General features: G+C 40.2%; 1 protein-coding gene across 9 annotated transcripts; it reads left to right on the forward strand.

The window, feature by feature from the left end:
• The first annotated feature begins 386 nt into the window (after window positions 1-386).
• Window positions 387-18,018, forward strand: U2AF1 (U2 small nuclear RNA auxiliary factor 1). 9 transcript variants are annotated; one of them, XM_034060021.1, is made up of 11 exons: window positions 455-520; window positions 1,380-1,922; window positions 2,997-3,084; window positions 3,297-3,353; window positions 5,379-5,409; window positions 5,990-6,056; window positions 10,328-10,377; window positions 10,983-11,081; window positions 12,175-12,308; window positions 12,640-12,732; window positions 15,101-18,018. In XM_034060021.1, exons 3-11 carry the CDS (start codon window positions 3,038-3,040, stop codon window positions 15,234-15,236), a joined length of 714 nt encoding a protein of 237 aa, XP_033915912.1. In that variant the 5' UTR covers window positions 455-520; window positions 1,380-1,922; window positions 2,997-3,037; the 3' UTR covers window positions 15,237-18,018. The 9 variants fall into 9 exon arrangements, with proteins under 9 accessions (XP_033915911.1, XP_033915913.1, XP_033915914.1 ...); XM_034060020.1 differs by lacking the exon at window positions 1,380-1,922 and having other exon boundaries at window positions 387-520; XM_034060026.1 differs by lacking the exons at window positions 1,380-1,922; window positions 5,379-5,409 and adding an exon at window positions 6,871-6,937 and having other exon boundaries at window positions 442-520.
• The last annotated feature ends 2,680 nt before the right edge of the window (window positions 18,019-20,698 follow it).

The raw sequence follows: 20,698 nt of genomic DNA on the forward strand, positions 1-20,698 counted from the left end.
AACAACCCCTAGATGACCCACAGGGCCACCAGAACGTGTGTCACGACTGACATCAACACCCAGACGAGGCACAGCGCTGTCTCTGAAGGCACAGGAGAAGCCTCCAGTTGCCCCCCTCCCGGAGCACTACCTCCCGTGCTCCTACGGTGGTAGCACCGCTTCCTCCCCCTGCTCTGGGGCCCGCTGGGCAGAACACTCCCACCACTACCAAGAAGAATGAGACCGGCTCTTCCTCATGCCCCTCCGCACCCCTGCGCATGCGCAGCAAAGACAGCGCGTGGCGCGAAGAGAACCTGCAGGACTGGGGGGGGGGGGAGAGAGAGAGAGGCAGAACATCGCGGTGTGCGCCGCTCCCACCTCCCCGCGCATGCGCAAAGCGCCGTGCCCGCCCGCCCCGTGCCGTAGAAGCGTTTCCGGCGCGGTGTCTGTGACGTCCGCGATCGGCGCCGGGCTGTCCGGCGGGCGGGCGGTGGGAGATGGCGGAGTATCTGGCCTCCATCTTCGGTACCGAGAAGGACAAGTGAGTGGCCCATCCCTTTTACTGGCGCCCCTCCCGCTGCTCCGGGAGCCCCGCGGGGGGAGCTCGAGGGAGGCCGGAGGCTGGTAGTGGGTTCCGCGGGGACGCGCAGCGCCAGCCTGGGCGGCCTGTACCCATCGTGGTGGTCAGCCCTTCCCCCTTCCCATTTTCTCCCGCCTCGGGGCCCTGCGGTACCCCCCCCGCCGGGGCGCGCGCCCGCGGGATCCTTCCCTTCACCTCTCCCCATCCATCAATCCATCCCCTCCTCGCCATAGCCGCGCGCTGGAACGTGGCGGCCGCGGGGGGAAGAGGAAACGAGGCGGGCGCGCTCACCCTCATTGCCCTCCCCCCCTGCCCCCCATCCGCCTCCCCCTGGCCTGCGGCCCTCTCTCCCCCCCCCCCCCCCTTTCCTGTCGCTGGAGCGCGCGTGCGCGCGCCGCAAGGGACGGGGAGGGAGGAAGGGGGCGCGCGTGCGCGCGCCTTCCGCCGCGTGGGGCCTTGCGCGTGCCCGCGCGGGCGGGCCCCGCCCATGCGCTTCCCTCTTCCCCTTTCTCCGGGCCGGGTCCGCGCTCTTCGGGGATTTTCTCCTCCTCTTCCTTTCCCCGCTCCCCGGCCGCCATGCGTGTGTGCCCGTGCCTCGTGGCGCTCTGACGGCCCCTCTCCCCTCCCTGCCTCCGGCGGCGGCGCTTTTCTGGTGGTGGCGGGAGCTTCCCGCCGCCTCTCCCTACACCCCACCCCCAATCCCCCTTCCAGAGGGGGCCTCTTTTCCCTCCTTTTGTTCGTGTCTCTGCGCCTCGCAGCGGCCCGAGAGCTCCCGCTATGCTGCGAGGACAGCGACTGGTTATTTCTCCCCCCTCCCCAGGGTGCGGAGGATTTCCCCGACTGCTGCATCCTGATCCTCAGGCTTCTGCCTGCAGCCTTCCACCCGTCGGGAACGCCTCTAGTTTCTCTGGTTGTTGGAAGCGTACTTAGAAAACACTCCTAACGAAAATTTGGTCACCACCGTCGGCCTGACCAAAGCAACGCGTTTTTCCACTCGTAAAAATGAAAGGGGGCATCGATGTGCTGCTGGACTAAATTACTCTTGCCAGCCCCTGGCCATGAGGCTTCTGATTTCCTTCTGCTTTATAGTACTACATGCCAGTTCCAATCCACTCGTCTGTCAGAAAAAGCAGTGCCGGCAGCCACTCGAGCTCTGCTACTGTAGCATCCTTTCTGATATTATGCATTGCAGCTTAACAGTATTAGGATGTGCCAATATGGCAGGCATGAAATTCCTGTTACAGGTCTTATTTTCTGTTCAAAAAGCAAGCAGAACTCTTCAGAAACTCTTGAAGTTGGAGGCATATTGGACATCTTATAGTTAGGTACTTTTTTTGTTTCAGGTTAGAGTTCAGAAAAGACAGTAAGTATATTATAATGCTAAGTATATATTTTCAAAAACATAATGAAGAATAAACATGTTGCCATTTTATAGTAGAATGTTTTCCTAGAGATCAGACGTGCTTTAGTTCTTTAATATTTCTCACTTCCATGAGGTGATGTTGGCTACACAGGATTGTGGAAAGAATTGGTGTTAACTCTGAGCATGGAAATAATAATCTTTCTTCCAGGAGAATTCTTATGTTTCACTCACCCATTTATAGCCTATAATAGTTCTCTTGCCCTGCAGAATTTTGCATTCAGTTTTCTCAGTCAAGGTAACTGAACTCCTTATGGTTTTCTTCGTCATTCCAAGTGAGTTACACTTTATATGTGAGTGTTGCTGACACTTCTATACCAGCATAGTTCTGAAGAAGTCACGAGATGATGGTTAATTCAAGAAAAGCTTGTGGTTTAAAAAAATATGAAATGCTTCCTTTTCAAATCATTAACTACACTCATCAAAATGGCTTAACTAAATGTTTTGCTTGTTTGTATTCTCTCTGTAATGTGGTTTTTCTCTTACCTGAATTATTGAAGGTACTGTGTTGGCAGCAGTCTGAGTTACCCTTAGAGTGTAACTTTAAACAGGCGGCTTATAAAACGTTAGGTAGGTGCAACTGTATTGGCTTTCAAGCAGGTTATATTGCCTAGAATAGGGGGTTGCATGAACCAAGACATAACTCTGTAGTTCACAGTAAAGCTTCTTGGACTGTTTTCCACATTACCCACCCCATCACCCAACAAAACTGATAAAAAGACAAGAATGGAGAATCTGAAGGGTAAAATGGTGATCATCGCTTCTGTCTGTGGTGTTGTTGTAAATGCACTTTTGGTTTGAGTAGCAGGTGAAATTGTTGAGATTACTTGCTGTACATTAGGGGTAAAGAGGAATGATGTGAACAGGTTTGTCATAAATACTTTCCTAGACTGATTTTTTTTTTTTCTGTGTTACTTCTGCACAGCAAGATAAAGGCATGGTAGGGCCTATGTTTTACAGTAATTGCATATTAATGTTTCCTGTTCCAATATGTAACTAGTTTGTTCTTATTTGCAGAGTCAACTGTTCATTTTATTTCAAAATTGGAGCTTGTCGTCATGGAGACAGATGTTCTCGGTTGCACAACAAACCAACATTTAGCCAGGTTTGTTTTCTTTTTGTTTCCTCTTTCTTGTGGAAGTATAGTTTTGCTTCTTTAAAACATAGACTCTCAGATACAAGTGAATTACCAAGCTCCAGATTAAGTAGTTCACTTTTGGCCCCAGTTTATATGGGTTTTTGCTTTTTTTTTTTTGGGTATTCCATTTACTTCTCCCAGCATTTCTAATTATCTCCTGTCACCCTTAATGGCTGCAGGAAGCGATGCTGTTGTAAGCTTGCCTGTAGTAGAGACCAACCAGTGCTAACTTTCAGGTGAGTGTGCCTTCTCAGTGGTGTTTAGGCACTTAAACCAACCCAGATCTTTTTAATCAAAATGGCAGCATGTTCCACCTATGTCAAAGGTGTGAACTTAAATCTTTTATACATATAATGGAAGAAACCAATTAGTAAATAAGTGACTTGTCTGTCATTACATTTGCTCTCTGACCCAGGCTCATAAGTTTTGAAAGTAACTTATATTGTTCCCTTCAATGTGAAAGAGTTGTTTCTTGGAAGCAGCTTGCCTGGTTGCTGAGGGTGTCTGTATCAATTGACATGACAAATTATTTGACAATATGAATATTGTTGGAGACATGATGTGTTACTGCATGTCTGCCAGAAAGGGGAAAAAAAAAGAAAAAGTGTAGTGGATGATACGGGTTTTGTTATTAAGACCTCTGTAGTTCTCAGAAATCACATTCCTGGAGAAGTGTATTTATCTTTCTATCACTGCTGATTGTCAAGGCATACAGGTAAATAGATTTTTTCAGGAATATTGTAGGTGGCAGGTAGCGCTTACGAAAGTTGTTGCGTTATCAGTGATTTTACCTACAAAGGTAAAACTTGTATAGCAGTGGAGTTCTGTGCAAGTTCATTTGAGCTGACTTGTAGCAGAATGGATGGGAATGGTGGGCTGGTGTCAATGTGGGAAGAACTGTGGAAGCAGGTACCATCCATATGTCTGGAGTTCAGAGCAGTGAAGCTCATGAGGTTAAACTTGAGTGCATGAGTGGGCAGGGGGAGTTCCAAGGGACAGTAACTGTAAGATACTGGTCAGGAGGGACCACTGCTGGTATTTCATGTACAAAAACAGCTTCCTGCTTCTGATATTTTAGTTTTTGGGGTGTTTTTGTTAATAATTTTTAATGTAGCTATTGTATCTCAGAAGGAATATTGCCCATTTTTAAAATTACTCCATGTTGCTGACCTACATGAAGGGCATGCTGGAGTGTGATTGGTTATTTAGAGACTTGAATTTAGGTCATTGGCTACTAGAAAATATTCCTGAATCAGACAGTTTCGTAGTAGGTGTCTTTAGGTTTGGTTTGGTTTTAAGCAACTCTGCTACACCCACCCCCCCCCAAAAAAAAACCAACACCACAACCCAAAATGTAACATTACAAACTACATCTTGAGTTTGGGGGGGGGGGGGTGTTAAACAAACAAACAATGAAACAAAAAAACCCAAACTCCCAACCCTTTGTGTACAGCAACTTTTTCCTCTATCAGGAGGTTCTTGCAGGCAGCCTTTAGCTTTGTTTTAGAAACTGTGGTTAGCGGTGCCAGCTGATGTGTGTCAGCAGGGAATGTGTGACTCTTCCAGTGATGTCTGGGACTGCTTCAGCACTGCTCCTGACAGGTGTGCTGTGTTGTAACACCTCTAATGTATCTGGCAGGTGTGTAGGGTTTACTACAGAAATCTTTACTTGTATGCAGATTGATAATCAGCTGTGATAGAAGAACAGATACTCACTAATGGGAAGCTACCAGCGCAGTATTTTTATCTTGTGTTGCTATTGCTGGTACAGCTCGTTTATATGGGAGAGCTGCGTTAGGAAAGGTCATGCGATCCAGGGTGATTGAATTACCACTGATCAGCAGAAACACTGTAAATGTGCATGTTTCTGGCTCTCTCCAATTGTAGGCAAAACATAGTTATTTTAAACCTGGGCCATGGAAGCACAAAGCTTTGGTTGGTATGACTGTATCCATTATAAAACAAGTGTGTGATTTTTAAATGTGATGTTACAGTTTTTGGTGTTTTCTTTACATGTGAAGTGGGCAGCGTATGTAGGACTGACATTGCTGGTCCTGTGACTTTTAAGTTCTGAATTCTTACTGTGACTAATAATAATGTGTAAGCTAAAATTATTTGGGGATTGCGATTCATACTAACTAATGGTGAGCTTGTATTTTAAGTAATCAAATTTCAATTTTTGAGCTGCTTACAGTGATATGGACGTTTGGATTTTTTTTGTAATATTAGTTTACTAACTTAAACATGGTTTGTTTTTTCAGACAACTTGATTTTAAGAAGAACGATACAAATGTAAGGTTTCAAGTCTGCCTGGGCTAATTCTTCAAGTAAAAAGCAGAAGGGCTAAAAGGATATTGTCCTTATTTGAAGGATCGGAAACGTGATACCTATGATGCTATTATATTATTTAAACAGAAATTCCACCAAGAAATTCCTGACACACAAAATGAGACTTGCCTAAAAACCTTACTGTCTGGTGTAGCAGTTTAGACTCTGTGGCATTCTGTATTATATGCTGTGCACATAACACTGTTTCCACCCCCCCTCCCAGCCTTGCAATGATGAATCTGGTCCTGAAAGCTAGGCATCTCCATAAGATCACGTAGTTTGATGGTTCAGGTGACTGCCTCACAACTCCCATTTTGAGGATAGCTCTTGAGACAAATGCAGCTCTTTCTTGGTGGTTAATTAAAACTGTTTTCATAATATGATGGTCTGGATGCAATTTTGGAAGATATTCTGCAAATACGAAAGGAAGTCTTGAGAATAGAATCTTACTTTTAGCTGTTTGCAAACAAGTTGTCTCTTTGCAATTGTCTATTATATGCACAGCAGCCAGTAGAATTCCCCTTTTTATTTTTTTTCCCCGCAGACCATCTTGATTCAAAACATCTATCGTAACCCCCAAAACAGTGCACAGACGGCTGACGGCTCACACTGTAAGTCCCACAGTTGGAGAAATTTTTTTAAAGAATGGTGTTAAAGAGCCCACTCCTAATTATGAGAAAATAATGTTGGCTTCTGAGCTGCTGACATAAAGCTGTTGCAAACAGGACAAGTGACGGAACTCTTCTTGCGCATAGATCAAGAACTTGTCAAATGTGTGCAGTTCAGAATGCAGAAGTGACTGCATAAATTGGACTTCATGCAGATGCTCTTTTGCGCTGCAAAGTGAAACTCAGTTGCTTAGTAACACTTTCTTTTTAAAGGGTTAAACTGCAGACATTTTTCAAATTCTTGATTTAACAAAAAAATTAAAACCCAAAAGGAATAAAAATAGGTACATACATGACGTACGGTAAGTTTCCCAAAACGGGTTTTTTTTTCATCTTAACTTTTTTAGGAAAATGGAGATTTCATGTTATGCTGTAATTATTGTATTGTTTTCCTGTGATTTTGCTACTGAGAAACCATTTGATGCAACCAAATTCAAACAAATTATTACGACTGTAATTTGAATGCTGTGTTTGGATGCTGTCTATTATGTATCTGCCTGAAATCATGCAAAACTGTGCTAGAGTAACATTGTTGAATTAAACCCCAAAATACAATAATGGAGTATCATGAGATCTCTATTACTTTACAGTGTTAGGTTGATTCAGAAAGGTCACCAGCTAAGTGCAAGTTCTCCTTCTTGGGAGAGAATAACCACCTCTCTTTCAGCACAGACTCGGCTAAAGCGACCCTAGAGGAAACCGGTTTCTTGTTAAAATTATTTTCCATAATATAAAGTTGTTGCGTTTTGTATTTCAGACCATTGCCCTCTTGAACATTTACCGTAACCCTCAAAACTCTTCCCAGTCTGCTGACGGTTTGCGCTGTAAGTTCATACAAGTTCCTTCACTGGTTCCCTGGGCTTGATTGTCAGAGCTCAGTGTCGACTTAAGCTGGTCTGCCATTTTAGTTTAACAGATCGAACTGACCACATTTCATTAAATGTGTCCAAAACCAACGCACATGCACAAAAAAAACCCCACAACCTTTTTTTTTTGTCCCACTCACCTTCCTCCCTGCTCCCAGAACTATGAGGGGAATCTGTATACCATCTAATCAAAAAGGGTTGCAATTGTACTTCCCCTGTAAAGTAGTTTGGTTACACTGGTTTCTTCCCTTCTGCCTTTCTCCCTGCTGGAGAATCTGGCATCCTAGGAGCATCCTAGGAGTGTTTTATACTGTTCGTTAGGTTCCACTGCCTAAAAGAGCAGTACAATGACACATTGACTTCATCCAGAACAAATTTCCTGCTCTGTAAATGTTAAGACAACTTGGATTTTAAACTTTTCAGATTGCATGCAGAAATTTGTCCTAGGTTAATGCAGCTTCCATTTAGAGTGTACTTTGGAAGAACACACTTTGACAACACTTCCCTTCTGGCAGCTGTCCTTTTTGGATAGGTGCATGCTTAAAATTCCTTCCATGCTTTGAAAATTCAAATTCCAAAACCAAGTGGCTTATTTACCTAGGCAGATACATCTTTGAAAGTACTTTTGAGGAGGGGAAGGCATTTGGGTATGGTCATGAACTAATTTAGTAACTCCTCAAGAGGTAGGAATGGGCATAAGAAAACACACCTGCTGTGAGACTGGCAGAAGTTAAATGATGAGGATTGTGGATCGGTAATTACTGATACTGTGATTTGAATCCTCAGTATTAGAATAAGATTTAAAAAAAAGGGGGGGAAAGAAAAGTTTAAGGACCAAAAAGGATTGATGTTATTTTCTAACTAATATTTCTTGTTGAAGTGATTATTGACTGTGTGGTAATAAAGCTTTGTTTGGCTATTCCTTTTTTTTTGACTGTTGGATTATAGACTAGTTCAGATTAGTTACCAGCATTTGATCAGACGTGCTTTGTAAAATCAGCCATTAACTTCAAAGTCAACACTGTCTCTTCTGTTTCTAAAAGTTAATAATTGCCCAATGATGTAATTTGAGCATTTTGTCACACAATTGAGCTAGATATGTATCAAGCTATGTAAGTTTGTCTGGATGCTTAAACAGTTCTGTTGGTTTGTAGGCTTTCTTGTTGCAGCTGCTTAGTAGTTAATGCTGTTTCAGTAAACCAAAAAATCTGCTGTTGGGTAAATCTGTCCCCGAATTCTCAATGAGCTGGTAACTAATTTGCACAGTTAACAGCAGTTTGGTCTGTGGAGCTGTGTAGATTGTAAAGTTGCAAGAGCCTTGAACAGATTCTCTAGTGTTTTCTGAACGCTGGTATCCATCTCTAGTTTGTCTTGATGAGCGAGTAGCTATTCAACAGAGCTTGACTATACCTTCTGTGGTAGAGCTGAAGCTCTGTTGTTACCAGTAAGTTTGCTGAAACTCCTGGCTTCTTGTTTTCTCAAAACTTGTCCTTACTTAAGTACTGCATGTATTTTTAATGGATAAATTGGGTAGCTATTTAATGCTTTTGTTATTGTTGCTTAACTGTCTTCCTTTCTATTGTCGTCATAGAGGATTAACCTTAGTTTTGAACAGCAGTAGTTTTTCTGAGTATTTCAATTAGTACTTGGGCTTTTCAAGGTTCAGATACCAGTGGCCCTGGCAAATGAATGTTTGTAAAGCCTGTGCATATGTATGCTTCCCACTTTAGAAGGACGTTCAAGTAGTCATTAACTAACTGTTGTTTATGATCTCCTAATATGACAGTGAAATCTCCTTACAAGTTTTTAGTGCTTGTCCATCTGGTAACAAGTATTATTATTTTATTATTATATTATATTAGTGTGGCTCACAGAGTCCATCTATGGTATTCTTTAAAAAAAAAAAACACCACAAAATAAACAAACAAAAAAAAAATACCCCAATCATTAGGTATTAGTAAGCTTTTATCAGTGGTGTTGGCAGAACCCTGTGAATATAGTTAAGTGTTAAACGGTATAGAAGGTTTGGTTTAATGTTTGGTATTCCTTAATTTGCTATATAACCATGGGGAAGAAAAAAGTTCTTAAAAGCAGACATGTTTCAAATGCAGAAACATTCCTAGCCCAAACTGTATAGCAGGTGCCCCCTATCCTTCCTCAGGAGGTGAGATGGGTGGAAGGAAATTAATGACAGTTCCAAAGAGTGTGGCTGGTTAATATTAGAGCCTTTGAAGGAAAATGTAAAGTTCATCCAAATGGTAACATTAGCCAAAAATGACTGAGCCCAAGGCACTTCCTTCTTTCCATAGCAGACTGAAGTAAATAAACACAACTTTGTTGGCTCAGTCTCTCTCAAGTTCTGTGAACTAAACCAGCAGTGCTTGTAATTTACAGGCTAGAACACTTTTTCTAGAATAAAATATAGGGTTCATTTTAAAGCTGGTCTGCTTGATCTTGATAAACCACTTAACTGCTGAAGAGCCAATACATTCAGCTTTAATGTGTATATCTTAATGTAGTTTAAAATGCGGTAGTCTGGAAGAAATAAATGAAATTTGTTTCTATATTCTTAATGCTTTGAAAAATCAGCCAAACTTGCATTGTTTTTTATAGCAGCAGGCAAGCAGCGCTCATTTGTGAAGTCCAGCTTAAAGCATGAAAATAACCTGAATATATGGCTGGCTTGTCTTGCACTTAAAGGTGTTCTGCAGGACTACAGGAAAACGAAGTGATGTTCAAAATTAAACTAGAAAATTGCTCTCTCTTGCAGAGCATGATGCTACCTTCTTTGAGGGCACTGAGGAAAGTATGTCATTTCAATAACTATTTTAAGCAACTGTAAAAATAAGAATTCTAGGCTGTGTTAACATTGTGAACTTGCAAATTCTAGTGTAATATGCTGGAGAGATGGACGTGTTAAAATGAAATCCTGCCTTTAGGAAGAGGAACACTAAATTTTAATCATGCAATAAAATACATATAAAAATACACAAATGTAACAAAGCACTTGCCTTCTGTTTAGGTAAAACTTGGTAGAGAGTAGGACTGTATATTAAGTTTTAAGTGATATTTAAGAGTAATTCCTTTCCCCTTTTAAATTTGTGGCATAAAAGTTTGGCTCTGATTAAAACTTGTTTTGATTTGATCATGTCAATGTAATGTTTTGACATATACTTTGGGAACTCAAAGTTCTTCAAACATACTTATTTTTAATATTCCTGTTAGTTAGCTCCATGCTATATGGTGTCTTTTATGCTCCAGACGGCCTCTCTAGATTTTGTAGTATGATCAAAATCTCTTCTTTATTTATAGGCTCTAATCGATATGACTCTTGATTTTTTTTTACAGGTGCTGTGAGCGATGTTGAGATGCAGGAGCATTATGATGAATTCTTTGAGGTATGTAACAGATGTAAAAATGTATTAAAGCATTTGTAGATTTGTCAACACAATGAATTAGATGGATTCACAGAAAAGCACTTGTTTCCTCAGGTGGTGTTCTAAAAATTATAGCCTTGGCTGCTTCGTATTTCCTGGTATAACCTTTGGTTAATTTGGCATTAACTTTACTATTCATAATAGACTTTGTTTAAAAATCAACAGCAGTTAAGCAGTGTAGCATTTTGATACCATAATACCCCTCTTTGCTGTAAAATTAAATTACACTTACCTGTAGAAGCAAGTTGAGTAAAACTGTTAGCATCAAGGCTTATGTATAGTGTTTTCAGTGCATCTTACATGTTCTGTAAATACTGTATGCATAATGTTTTCCATAGCTTTTAATTGTATCTTGTTAGTGCCCTAATTACAGATGGTCACAGTACAAGCCAAGCAAGTACTAATTTTAAAATCAGAAATGTAAAAAAAAAAGGGGGGGGTGGGGGGTTTATTTTGCCTTTTTTTAAAGAAAGACCTTAATTTATACTTAACTAATATCTAAATGCAATACTTCTGTAATTAGAACTAATGAGCTGTAATCTTTCAATTGGTTGTTTTGTACTTAGGAGGTCTTCACAGAAATGGAAGAAAAATACGGTGAAGTTGAAGAGATGAACGTTTGTGATAACCTTGGAGATCATCTAGTAGGAAACGTGTATGTAAAGGTAGGATAGAGAAACGTTTTTATATAACCTGTAGGGGTGGTAACTTGTGAGAGTAGCTCTTCAGGATATAAGTTCCTCTCCAACTTCAGAATATAAAGTAGAAAGTGAAAATGTGAAGGGAATCTGAAATTTTAAGAGATTATGTGAAGTTCTCAATACTACAAATGTGCTGCTTTCATAAAGATTAACACTTTTTTATACATTCTTATAAATACAGTCACCACTGATCGCCTGTTCAGTTTGCTGGACTAATTTGGGGGTCTGTCTTTCTATCATGCAGCCTGTTAAGCACTTAGTTATGAGCAGAGATTTATTCAGAACAGTTGTATTTATTTTCTAGCTTCTCAGTTAATCAAAATGTCTTGTAACCAAGCTAATTTGGCAACAGCTGTGTGGTTTAAGGTGCAAATTGGAACACTTGAGCTTAGCTCTTAAAAGTCATTGATATTTGCTGAATAATGAGCAAGAGGTTGCCACCTGAAGAAATTTCATGGTGTGTACACAGAGTTGGGGAGTTTTGGGACTTAGTTTGACAATTTCTGCTGTGCATTCCGCTCACTGGAAAGTAAAGCCTAAAATTCTCAATTGTGTAGATTATCATCAGAAGGAAAAAAAATTTAAAAAATTTAGGAGTGTTCAGCTGTGAAAAGGAATTTCAAATTGAAGTTTTACATTCATCGTAAAACTGGATCAGATTTTTGTAAATTCTGACTTGATTGTTCTTGTGCAGATTTCTCTTAAATGTTGGGGGAAGAGGCCCATTCAATTTGGAGCATTAATGTTCTAGAAAGTACTGTTAAGCATCATTTAAAGTTGTACTAAGAATACGTTTCTTCTGTTGACTTTCTAACTTGAAAGACCAAATAGAACATAAGAGAAGACACTAATGTTCTGATTAGCTGATTTCCTGATTAATGAGAAGCTATCATCTTTACCCCTGATTTGATGGACTGTCCCATAAACTCTGAAGTAGTTCTAGTTTAATTGATTACTAGTTCTCAGCCTCAGATATCACACAGCTGATCTGATAGGAATCTTCAAGCTACTTCTCTTGCTTCTCTATAATATGAGAAAATGTTGATTTTGCTTTTAGTTTCGCCGTGAAGAAGATGCAGAAAAGGCTGTGATTGACCTGAACAATCGTTGGTTTAATGGACAGCCCATTCATGCTGAGCTTTCACCTGTGACTGACTTCAGAGAGGCCTGTTGCCGTCAATATGAAATGGGGTAAAAAGTGACCTCCTCTGGCAGTATCTCTGAAATGCTTGGACAAATAGGGTGGTTGCTTGGGTGAGGCCTTTACATGTAACTTAGGGTACCAAAAAACAGTTCAGGTAACATTAATATGAAGTACCTGCACTGAACCTCTTGACTTTTGCCATCTTTTGTAAGATTTTGATCTAGGAGTGAGTCAGAGTCAGTAAGTGATGTTTGCAGTTTACTGGGTTTAGTGTTAGAGGAGATTAACTTTTAGATGGCTAGAGGCCCGCTAGGGTTTAGGGCAAACAGATAAGGTCTAGAGTTGGGAATTAACTGTGTCTCTTGAATTCTGTTTCAGCGAGTGTACACGAGGAGGCTTCTGCAACTTTATGCATTTGAAGCCCATTTCCCGAGAGTTAAGGCGCGAGTTGTATGGGCGGCGGCGTAAAAAGTAAGTGTGCTTTTAAATATGATTAAAGCAGGTAAATTCAATCAGTTGCTGAAAATTCTGAAGGCAGGTAAATTAAGTCCTCCTTGTTCTTTCTAAGGCAATTCTGGCACATGCCAGTGAAAGGCATCAGCTAAAGGACATCAAGTGAAACTACCAAGTGACCAGTTAGACAAAGGAATAGGTCTCTGTTTAAAAACAAAGAAGTTATGTGAGTTCTTACTGTGAGTGCTGTGGAAGCTTGAAGGTTGATGTGGATATGATAGAAGGCAGGGTTCAAGAACAACAGCATTCACTGAGTTACTGATTACGTGGGACCTACCTGTGGTTCAGGTCTCCAAACTGTGTACTGTTGCAGGTGGACATTACTTGGAAAGTATTGCTTTGCCCCTTCTCTCTTTTGTTCTCTTTTAAATGTATTTGCTCATGGCCTCTGTCAGAAGTAGGCTATTTGGCTAGTGGTCATTTTGGCAGGAACAGACTGGCCACTTTCAATATTATGCACAATCATGTATAACTATAGATTATATTCAGGACCCAACCTTATTTGTTTTTAACAATTAATGGCCAATTTTTCTAGCCTGTATTCATTCCTTAGTGTCAGTAAGAGGCAGTTGCTGTACTGAGCTTACTTTTTAGTAGCACTAGCCTTACAATGGGACCCTTGATAGAAAGTCTCAGTAGGACAAAGGAGTAGTAATTCTGCTTAATGGCAACAAGTTGTGGTACATTTTATATTTACATTCATTTATTAAATACCTCGTAGAAAGGCTTATGTCACTACTGTTATGATAACACCTGTTTGAGTATGGTTCACTTTGAGATGGATTCAGTCTGCTTTTAGGACCTTGCTCTTTAGGAAAGGCGTATAAAGCTGTTGAGCTTCATTTTATAGAGAGCACAATTTTGTAATTTTCTTCCAACCACAGAAAGAGGCTGGGATGATAAACATTTTCCTATAGATGTGTTTGATAGGCAGTGTCTTAGAACTTGTGAGGATGAATTCAACTTTGGAAAATGTAGATTGTGTTGCTTAAGCATATGTATTTGTGCCTAACTACTTTCCCAATTAATTTAAACTTAAATATAAGCATTTAAGAAGTTTAAAAATGTGAAGTATGCTCTTACATTAGCCTTTTGATCATTTTTATGAGTCTGGATCTCTTTGAATTTAATACCACCAATTAAAAGATCTCACCTTTTATTGCAAGAAAGATCAGACTTTTGTGTTTGGCTTTGTAATATGATGTTTTTACCAATTGCCCAGTTTCAGTTTGCCCTATTTAAATCCTTTGTGCAGCTAAGGCTGTCACAGGTTAGCAATAAGGCTAGATACTAGGAAAAGTGTCAGCGAGGTTTCACAGGTAGATTGCATAAATGAGACTAACCTTAAAGTAGTTCTGCACAATGAAATACATCAACGTTTTGGGGGCAGGGAGGAGAAAATAGAGTAACCCAGAACTTTTGAGTGGTAGGTTTAGTAATTCTGAACAGCTCAGTGGTATGCAAGAGTTCTGTATGTCTCTGTCATAGTAAAATTTGTCACCACCCACACTGCCACCCCAAAAAATGTTGTCATGTGACAATATTCTGCATACTTAAGACTTCTAGCATTAATTTCCTGAACTTTTTAGCTCTGCTGATTTCTACACCTATTTTAAAATGTACAGGTTTACCTCTTTGTATAAAATCGGCTTTTCTAAAATGCTTAAAAGCATTCAAACCACTGCTTTCCTTGAAAAGGTCCATATAAAGTATAAATCCGTAGTAGCTGTGTTAACATTACATGCTGGGTGGCCTTAGCTTTCTTCCTGATTATAAGTCATTGACCTCAGAGGCAGGGAGGATTATATGCAAATACTGATGGCTTCTGGAAAAAAAAAAAAAAAAGAAAAACAAACCTACCCCCCAAAAAAGATAACTGAGTTGTAATTGCTGATTAATGCAGTTGATTTAGTAGGAGTGGACTTAGAGCTATAGGGTTTTTGATACATGTTGTTAAGAGCTATTTGTAACTGCCAGAGTAGGTGTCCCCTTCTCTTGCTGCTTTAATTAACAGCTGCATAAAGTGCATTTAGTTCCCCTCCTTGTCTTTTCCCAAGGCTTGCACATCCACTGGGAGCAGTTGAATCTTTTAACAGTATGTGTTGACTCCCTGGTATTAAGTTTGTTTAGTTCGTAAATATCTTGAAGGTCTTTTCCAACCTTGTTGATTTTGTGTGGTTTCACAGCCTGAGTACCAGTTCACCAGCCCTCTTAATCACAGTGTCTCTTTTCCTTATTACATACATCCTTAAGTGCTGCATTGTGTGGTACTACAAGTAAACTGCCAATTGTGATGAAACAATAAAATGTTCCTACTTTTTTGAAGGCATAGATCCAGGTCGAGGTCCCGTGAACGTCGATCTAGATCCAGAGATCGTGGTCGTGGAGGTGGTGGTGGAGGAGGAGGACGTGAACGTGATAGGAGGCGGTCAAGAGATCGTGAAAGATCTGGTCGATTCTGAGCCATGCCATTTTTACTGTATGTCTGCTAGAAAGTGTTGTAGTTTGACCAAACAAGTTCATAATGAGATTTTTTTTAAAAGATGGGCTTCTGAATAAAAAATTTGTAGTGATACAGTATTCTTTGTGTAACTTGTTTCTTGTGGGGGGAGTCTTTTTAACTGTCATTCCTCTATCTTGACAAATTACCTGGATTAACTATGCCTGAGGGAAAGGTGGTAAATGTATTGGAGGAGCGCCGGTTTTGGGTTTGATTTTGGTTTGGGGTTTTTTTTTTTTTTCTTCTTTATTTGGGTATAATTTGAACTGTTGATGAAAATGTGTGTGTATATAATATGAAATATTATATACATAGTAAAAATAATATACTGCTTAAGAAACAGTTACATAAGTTTCCCTTTTCTGCTATGCTGTCTGCTTATTTAGGTTAGCTTAGGCACATTTAAAAGGAAGGCTGTGCAAAATGCGTTTATTTACCAAGTAGAAGCACTTAGTTACAAAAATGTATGTTTGTTTGTTACCAGAAGTCTGTGCTCTGTCTATCAATGTGACTGTGGCATTTACAATAAATCCAATTTCTTCGTGTAAAATCTAAAGCCTACTTTATAAGCACTCTGGAGTAGCTGAGTTGCTACTGTGCCAGAGTTCATAGCTTAATTTTTTTTTTATGATTCTTGACTAAATTCCTTGTCTTTGGCTGGAAAGAAAGTTGCCTAGTGCAACTTTCCCTAGTGGGGAAAATAGTTTTTTTTATTGCAGTAATTCATAATAGGCAGGTGGGGTTTTGTAAGGAAACTTGTGTTCCGTGCAACACAATGCATAGCACCTATTGAAGGAAATGCAAGGTCCTAAATACAAGGACCAAGTTTCTCTAGGACTGAAGGGATTTTTTTTTTCCACTCCATGGTCTCTTAGTTGTCATTTAATGAAAAGCATTGTTAAAAGTTCAAGGTCATAGGAAACTAATAGGAAGCTAGTTCAAAATAAATGTAGTTCCATGTTTACTGAATTCCTGATAGCCTGAAGTGTGATAAAAGCTAATGGATAGATGGCAGTTTCTTCACAAACAAGACATCTTTTTCTATCTGAACTTTAACTGAATTACACAATAGCTGTATATCTTAGGTTTTGTATCTCCGAAGGAGTTTAAGCTCGAAATGTTGCTGGAACATCTTGAGAGAGAATTTGTACAATGGCTGTCTTGCAGTTTAACTTCATGTCTGCTCTTATTCGAAGTGGAACATAGTAAGAAACTTTGGTCAGTGGTCATATTTCTTCAAGATACAACTTGACGTACTTGAAGCTCTGTAATAGAGCTTTTCAGAGGAGGAGAGAATTTAGTAGTCCTGTTTTAGTTCTGAGTCAGATAACTTGCTAAATTATAAATTTGTTCCTTTTTTATTATTAATCTTAAAAACATAAAAAAACATAGATGAACAAACCAGCTTCTCTCTGCCTCCAAAGCAAGTATAAAACTTGTGCTCACTGGAACTTGGAGTTGGCAAACAAAATAATATTGAAAAAAGCTGTTCTAAATTAATCTGCTTTGCCAGTAACCTTTTAAAAGAAGCATATCACTCTGAAGTTGGCTTCACTGCTTATGTTTTGTTGCAAGTACATGAACCAAATTGTGCTTTCTTTTCGCTGGAGAAACTGAGCAGTGCCTGGCAAAAAGTAGCTGAACTGACACCTGTGGTATTTCTGCTAGGTGTTAATAATCTAACATAATTCAGTTCTTGCAGTTTACAGAATATAAATCTAGTTCCCTTTCTTCTTCAGTGAAATGTAAGATTATTAATGAGCTAACTTAAATCTTGGGCTCAAAAAGGTGAGGATAGTCTCTCTTGTTTTCAAATCCATATCTAGTGTAATGGGGGAGCTACTTAAAAAGGTTTAAGATTGTTTGTTTTCCCATAGAGTAATGACAAGCGGATTTGCCCTATAAACAAGTTAGTTTTGAACTATAAATGTGTCCCTGTAATGGCTTTCATCTGTTTATTTAAACCCTGTTAAACTGCAGGTACGTTTCTGTATGAACATATAACAGAAGATTGATTTCTCCCTCTAGCCCAGTATTTCTTTAAAAAAGCCCTCTTGAATTCCACCAAATGCATCATTTTATGGTCTGATTGCACAGCTGTCCAAAAGTTAACCATGTAACTGGAATATGTCATAATGGGCACTGAAAGCAATAGATGTTGCTGGATACTAGAAGGAAAAAAAACTTATGCATCAACCATTACTTGATTGTGTAATGATAACCTAGTGACAGCATTCAATATATAAAGTAAGCACATGACCTAGCTTCAGTTAGGTTCACCTTTGAAGGCTGTACTACCAGTAAGATCACATTTGAAATTTAGAACTGCACAAATTTGGTTAAAAACACATCATAGTCCAAACTGCTTTACCAATACAAACCAAGTGGAAATCCTACTTTCCCCTTCTGTATTTGCTCATAATGTCTTAGAGTAAGATTACTTCTCCCCACCTCTTCTTCCTTGAGATACCTACTTCTCAGAAATATTTCATTAAGTCTTCTGTTAAACAGTAGATCCTAATTTATGGAATTCCTTTACCTCAAATAAGTGACAGCATAAGGTATTTTCTGAAGTCTGAGTCAATTAGTTTGAAACTGTTAATCCCAAGTGGCTTCCTCTTCTTTGTATTTGGCTCTTATTCTGTGAAAATACTGCTTGTCCATGAATATGATGTATGTTGAGACTGTAAAACCAAATGGAGAAAACTTGCTCAAAATAAAGCCTTGTTTTTATAAGAACCTGAAAAAATTTATCCCGTTCCTTTAGATGGGATGCTGCTCTTAAATTACTAATGAGGACATGGACTTCAAGTTTCAAATGTTTAGCTCTTGTCTGTCTTGAGCTACTTTTGAGTGATTATTCTTTGCCTTCTGTTCCATAGAGCTGATGAAGCGTGTCTTCATCTAAAAAAAAAAAAAAACAAAACCCCTGTCATCTCCATATTTACTTGATAAAGTTGAATTATCAAGAGTGCAACTTGGGGTTAGGAGTTAGGGGTTTGGTTTGGGGTTTTTTGTTTGTTTGTTTTTTTTTTTTTTAATGAATAAGGCTTCTGGGTGAGAGATCCTGCAAGTTTCTGTTGTGGTCTTTAGAGGACAAGAAGACTCCATTTTGACAGGAGTGTGTTTGATGAAAGGAGTCATGGTTTTGAAAGATGATTCTTAAGGTTGTGTTATTTGAACTGCAAAACTTCGGATGTTAATAACTGCATCTATTGCTACAGTGGTACAACAGCACATTAAACTGTGCCTATTGTCTTTAATACATCAGAAATGAAGCTGCTTTCAGAGCAGTTGGGGCAGGAGGGATGTCAATCACTATTCTCCAGACGCTTGTAGCTGTAGATGCTGCAGCACTGATGACCGCCTCACAAGACAGTTCTGTTCAGGAAGTCAGAGCTAAAAAAGAGCCAAGTTGGTGTGTGACCATTCCAGCTGGTAAAGAACTGCTAATTGAAAGGCTGTCATAGGAAAGAGTAATTGTACCTGTATTTGATGTTTATTGCAAGGATAACACTGAGCTGTGTTATTGTAGAGCACAATTTTGCCTTGGAGTGCATGAATTTCAGTTTTGAAAATATGAAAGTTGCAGCTAAATGTCTCGAATAAATCAGTAACTCTTCATGTTGAATTGCTACGTTCTAAATTGATACTGAATTGATACATGCTAAAACTGCACAAATATTTCTGAACACATCCAATTAGCCAGTGTTACTTTTGGGGTTATTTTTACAAATTTCTCCAAATTATTTTTCTTTTTGCAGTACTGATTTTGTTAAATCCACATATATGGAAAATTGAGCATGTCTCCTGGACTATGCGAATAATCAATCCTTCCTTGTCTGGAATGTGCTCCTCGGTCATAAACTTCTAATCCCCTGTTAATGCATTACATGCTTTATTTCTTACAATCATAACCTTCAGCAGGAAAAACCACAAGGGAAAGGCCACTGCTATCCTGTACCACAGGCCCACAGTACTTCAGTAAGGGCAGAACCACTTTAGAAGGTCCCCATTTTCCTGCTGGAGGTTACTGCAACAAAACTGATCTACAGTTTCAGCTGTAGACTGGATTTGCGGAATCCATTTGAATAGTGGAAAATAACAAACCAGATCTGCTGCTAACAAACCGGCTTTGGTAGCCAGTGGCTTCATGTCCACATCTGAAAAGTGGGAGGGATGAGGGTGTGCTTATCTCTGTTAAGATGCAAATGCCTTCTTAGGGATGCTGTGATAATCCCTGGACTCAGCAGGACTTCCTGATTTCAGTTTTGGTGTCTGCTTTCTAACAACATTGCTTTGATAGGACCAAAGGCAAGTTACTCACATTTGTACATCCAAAGAGCAGAAAGGTGATAGCTTTTGAGGAAGCAGTGGGATGCCAGTGAGGCTGGCAGGGAGCTGGAGCCCTGGGCAGCTTCTGTGAGTGTGGTTGCCTCTGATCCAAGTACCTCAGCAATATTCAGAGCTCTGCAAGCTGTTCCCACTAGGAAGGGAAAACTAATATGACTCAGGCACTCCTTTCAAACCCGTGCATTTTTGACAGATGTATGCAGAGCGCTGTCTTCCTGGGCATTGTGAAACCAGTGTGCTGAGGGCCACTTCCAGCTCCCAATTGCAAACTGCACGTTTAGTGAGGTCTAGGGGAAGAAAAATCACCTCTGCTCTTGTTTCAGTGCCAACGTGGGCAGAAAGGCAGCAGACAGCAGTCAAACCAGTCTCCCTGCCTCCTCGCTTTCCACAGAAAAGCCTTTTAGTCTGCCAGGCTTATGCCTGCTTTGCTCTTGCCAGCACCTGGCTTGGTTTCAAGTCTGCTACCTATGCGGCGGAGTATTGGATGTGTTTCAGATCACTCTCACTTTCTTCCTGGAGCTGTCTGGGATTGCAGCCAGGCTGAGGGAGAGATGGAGCTGCTCCCGCTGCAGCCTGTGTACCAGCCTGCCTGCTGGGCCTGAGACCTTTGGGAAGAGCCACGCGGAGCAACCCCTCCTCCCTTTCCTACCCACCTATTTCCCCTGAGAGCACATTCTGCTTGTGCCTAGGAGAGAGATGAGAACAGGGATCAAAACAGCCCTGAATCTTCCATCATACCCTCTTTCCTTCCTCCCTCACTTCTAGTGAATATGGAGGATGCTTCCTCTGTTTTTGTCTTGCGTTGGTGAAGAAAAACTCCTGGAGCTACAGAACAAAAAAATTTGGTAAGAGGACTCTGAGGCAGGACATTAAGAACTGGTTTCTGGACAAAGCACAAGTGGAAAGTGAGCAGATAGCCCTACTGACTTTGGGATTGCATGCAATGTTAACTCTTACATTGCCAGACTGGGGATGGGCATGGGAAATTCTAAGGTCTAAGCCCAAAATCTGACCAGGTAATAGACTCAGTAATGTCTGGGGTTTGACTCATTATTTCTTCTTTTGTTTTGT

This window comes from Melopsittacus undulatus, chromosome 2 (genome assembly GCF_012275295.1).
Source record: "Melopsittacus undulatus isolate bMelUnd1 chromosome 2, bMelUnd1.mat.Z, whole genome shotgun sequence".
NCBI lineage: Eukaryota > Metazoa > Chordata > Aves > Psittaciformes > Psittaculidae > Melopsittacus > Melopsittacus undulatus.

Coding starts and splice junctions, on each gene's coding strand:
- U2AF1 (XM_034060020.1), top strand. CDS start 3,038: ATGGAGACAGATGTTCTCGGTTGCACAACAAACCAACATTTAGCCAG. Junction 5,410..5,989: donor TTAAGAAGAACGATACAAAT/GTAAGGTTTCAA, acceptor TTTTCCCCGCAG/ACCATCTTGATTCAAAACAT. Junction 12,733..15,100: donor TATGGGCGGCGGCGTAAAAA/GTAAGTGTGCTT, acceptor ACTTTTTTGAAG/GCATAGATCCAGGTCGAGGT.